Source organism: Rhodofomes roseus, assembly GCF_022264815.1.
Source record: "Rhodofomes roseus strain CIRM-BRFM 1785 chromosome Unknown C8Q71scaffold_3, whole genome shotgun sequence".
NCBI lineage: Eukaryota > Fungi > Basidiomycota > Agaricomycetes > Polyporales > Fomitopsidaceae > Rhodofomes > Rhodofomes roseus.
The window spans coordinates 1941697-1945457 of record NW_025952959.1 but is presented as its reverse complement, the minus strand read 5'-3'; the positions used below and the strand labels follow the sequence as shown (position 1 = coordinate 1945457).

Below are 3761 nucleotides of genomic sequence, written 5' to 3'. Positions count from 1 at the left end.
CTTCTTCGAAACGAGTAGAGATGTGGACTCTTGTACAAATGTACCGATCGTCGTGGAGGGCTCGAAAGTCTGGCGAACCTAGGCTGCCCCGAGATGACGGCTCCAAGACTTGCGTTTTGCAGATCGACACTGGCGAGCACGTCCACGCGAGCCAAACACGCAGTAGAAGCGCATCGACATCAGTAGCAAGAGACACGCCGGCGAGGTGATTCAGAGAGACGGAGAAGGAATGACAACGAAGGATAATTGTGCCGGACGTAGACCCACTCTCGCCGATGTCGTCTGCGGGTCTCTCGCCAGAGAGTCGATATGCAAAGCGGACTAGCCTCGAGCTCGTAGGGCCTATGGGAGCGAAGAGTTTGCCGTGTCAGCAGTCCACGAACGTGCGGCGGCGGCATGGCCACTCGAGCGATGCGTGGTAGAAACATGTACATATGGAATGTACACGCATCAGATCTTCGACAAAGCGGGCCTCCCGCACGTTGTGGATCGGCGCCGCGCAGGGTACAAGCAGACAATTTGATTCAGTGAACCAGTCGCCCAGTGAGCTAGGGTTAACGTGCTCATGATGGAGTGAGATAATGCAGCATGCTCGACGATGAGCAGTCAATACAATGGATATGTACGGTTGACGTTCATATCTCGCATGCGCAGCCCTCCGATCCAGATACAATGGGCCGGCCAGTCGAGTCAAAGCTCGAGCTGCGTATGTGAAGGTCGAACCGTGCAGCCGGACGCAGTGCAAGGAGCGGGCTATTGCAACGTACACACCAGGCTATCCCCCGCGGATTGCGCGACGGCATGCTTGGGACATGGTGTCGTCAGTACCTATCGCTGCTGCGGTTAGCACGCCGTCAGCCTTCTCGCGAATGTAGAAACGTGAACATTGACATTGTATTCAGCCTTCACTGAATACACATGTTGTGATCACCTTCGCCCGCTCAGGTCAATGCATATTTCTCGACTGTGAATACCTTTGTCTCGTGTTATTGAATAGCCCCTCACTCTGTACCCATGTATGGCCCGAAGCTAAGAAAGACCAACGCACGAACATCTTCCTCCGGCCAACCACGTCCGCGTAGCCGAGGTTGACCGCGAGTCACAGCATCTCTTCAACAACGAACTGCCCGTCCGTTGGCTCTTCCTCTTTGTGTGCGCGTTTCTCGTCCCCGTCTTCGCCGGACATGCCGCCGCAGTGTAAGCAGTCTTCTTCGTCTTGCTAGATCCGAGCGAGAAGCTCATCGCAGGCCAATCGTATGTTGAACGCGAGAGCGGTGATGGCAGGGAGGACTCTCGAGCCAGGTGCTGTCCTTCTGTGCGAGTGGTCAACGAAGACGCGCGCGATGAGGGCTCGTTCTGGAGTCAGCGACTCCCAGTACTCGTCTGCGGGCCATCAGGTGACTTCTAGGACAAGACACAATCCACTCACCTTCAGACCCAATGTTGTCGAAGATGTCCGCCCGCACAATGAACTCTCTGACCAATGTGTCCTCCGCGATTCTCCCCTCCACCAGTTCAAAAAAACTGGAGGTCGCCCCACACCCTCCCAGCGCGACGTCTACCCACGTCGCAATTGGCCGCCCAACCGCGGCACGCACATTATCGTCGAGATCGTCCAGCCCATTCCACACGATCGCTTCGCGCTGCGTGGCCATTAGCGCGCATGGGTGTGTATAGTCCATTTCGCCGGACTCTCTGGGTGTGCGTGGCTCGAGAACGTGGTAGTAGATGAGCTTGCGAACGACTGGGTGAGCACGTCCAGTACAACATCTTCAAAAGCCCGCTCACCGATGAGCTTGAGACTCCGGGTATTCTGAACGGACTGAGTGTGCGCTGCGGCGTCCGAGTGCAGTTTGTAGAGTGATGGAGTTCTGATGATTGGCGGTGGTCGCCTGCACCTGCTCGAGGACCTTGGGGATTGAAGTGGTGATTGTCTGGATGTCTGCCGGTGGTGGTGTACGTGCAGGCATAGTGAGAAGGGAGGTGTTGCGGTAAGAGAGATACACGTCCGAGGTGGAGTTTGGGCAAATGCAGAACGAAGAACGAAGTGTATTCGGCAGACTACGCCATTCAGCTGCACGTCGCGTCGATCACGTGACGGGAGCGCATGGGACACGCGGGTGGGCGTGGACACTGGGCAGTGGGGATGACGCCGAGCTCGCTCGCATAGGCCATGCGACGACCAAGCCGTCTGCCTTCGCGCATGCCGGCCTCGCCCTGTCCACATTGTCTCCCCTGTGCTCTCATCACTCCTTCCAGTACCTTCATTGGCCCCGCACCCGCCGTCGCTTGCTTCGTCTTCTCTTGCTCGAGTGCTCTAGAGCAACCTGAACGAACGCGGCGCGCAACGCGTAACCTTGCCTAACCTTGCCCGCGTCTCTCGCCCTCTTCCGCGCGTCCGGAAGTATGTGTCGCATAGGCCGGTGATAGGGACTCCAAGTTCGTTCCGAGGCTCAGCGCACGCTGGAGGCGGTCGCGTAGCATAACACCTTGGGGCTTCGGGTTGACATTCTCGGTGAGCAGACTCGTACTTGTTCGCTCTGATAGCTTGTCTTCCTCATTCTTCAGTCCGCACTGCACCCGCCGCGCGTAGCCCGAGAGTTCAGACGCAAAAAGTCCGGTCGTAGCGACCCAGAATCCGCTGGTGTACGCGCTCCTTCTGCCACTACTTGCAATACTCGATGTCGCCTCTCCCTGGCACCCTGAGGGGCCGCCTCCGATATCACCGCAGCTCGCCCATTCTGTGATATCCCCGCCGCCCCGCGCGACATCAGCCTCTCTGGTTGACTCGTGCCATGCACCGTAGTTCTCGCTCACGCCCTCTTGCACCGTCAGCCGACAACTCGGCTCAATTCACCGCTGGTCATCAAGGTCTTGGTCGCGGAGTCGAAGTCGTACGTACGCTAGGAAATGGGAGACGCCTCGCGAACTCTCACAGAGCTTGGGTACAGTCCTCTCAGTACGGTTTGTTTCCCCGTAGGCTCTCCCGGGCAACGCCTCTCGTCCGTGTTCGTGCACAGCTGCACCTGTCTTCCGCCCACGTCCGTCCCGTCTGTAGCGTTTGACTCCATACCTCCTTCCACACTCTCGCCTACTCCAGTCGGACGAGTCGCTCCCCTTCGCGGTACATGCCGCTCGTATTCACGACCTTTCATCCTCGCACTACCAACACCCTCTACTCCCCGGCCTAACTCTTCTCTCGCCGCGTCGCAGGTCCCAGCCACCCTGCGCTCACAGGCCCCTTCCGGATTCGTCGTAGCTCATTCGTTGTGCGCTATCGTGGCTGAAGGATGGCCCGGGTCGGTAGCCCCGCAGGTACGCTCCGTAAGTTGGCCGATGGTGCACCTCCGTTCCTTGCTGCAACAATCCACAGCCTCGCTGATCCGCAACGGTGGTCCTACTCGATAGGTTCCGGACGGCTCCTGGCTCTCAGCAAGTGTGCGTGCACCTATCTCGACCGTGTGATCCTCTAGTCGGGTACATTCAATTTCGCGCGCCCCTTTGCGCCAGTTTCGTGCTCTCTTGCTCGTCGCAACGGAACCAAGCGGCCTCCGCAGGCTACAGTCCCCGCCTCCAATGTCGCTGTCTCTGTATGCCTGCCCGTTCCGCGCGTTGGCCTATACCGGTGCCGTGGACCTTGGACCGAGGTACGCAACCTTCTACCCCGACTGAGTCCGCGTCGAAGGCATTATAAGTCCATCACGGGTGCGTCTCGTTAGTACTCTCGTCCCTTCCACGCGTCCGAGCATCGTTCCATCGCT

The 3761-nt window shown here is 58.3% G+C and overlaps 1 protein-coding gene across 1 annotated transcript; it reads right to left on the bottom strand.

Annotated features, from left to right (window-relative positions):
- Positions 1 to 1219: 1219 nt before the first annotated feature.
- On the bottom strand, positions 1220 to 1970 carry C8Q71DRAFT_854347 (uncharacterized protein; the record flags this gene model as incomplete). The annotated part of the gene is made up of 4 exons (XM_047927030.1): positions 1220 to 1383; positions 1430 to 1733; positions 1789 to 1833; positions 1899 to 1970. 4 exons carry the CDS (start codon positions 1968 to 1970, stop codon positions 1220 to 1222), a joined length of 585 nt encoding a protein of 194 aa, XP_047783287.1.
- Between the last annotated feature and the right edge of the window lie 1791 nt (positions 1971 to 3761).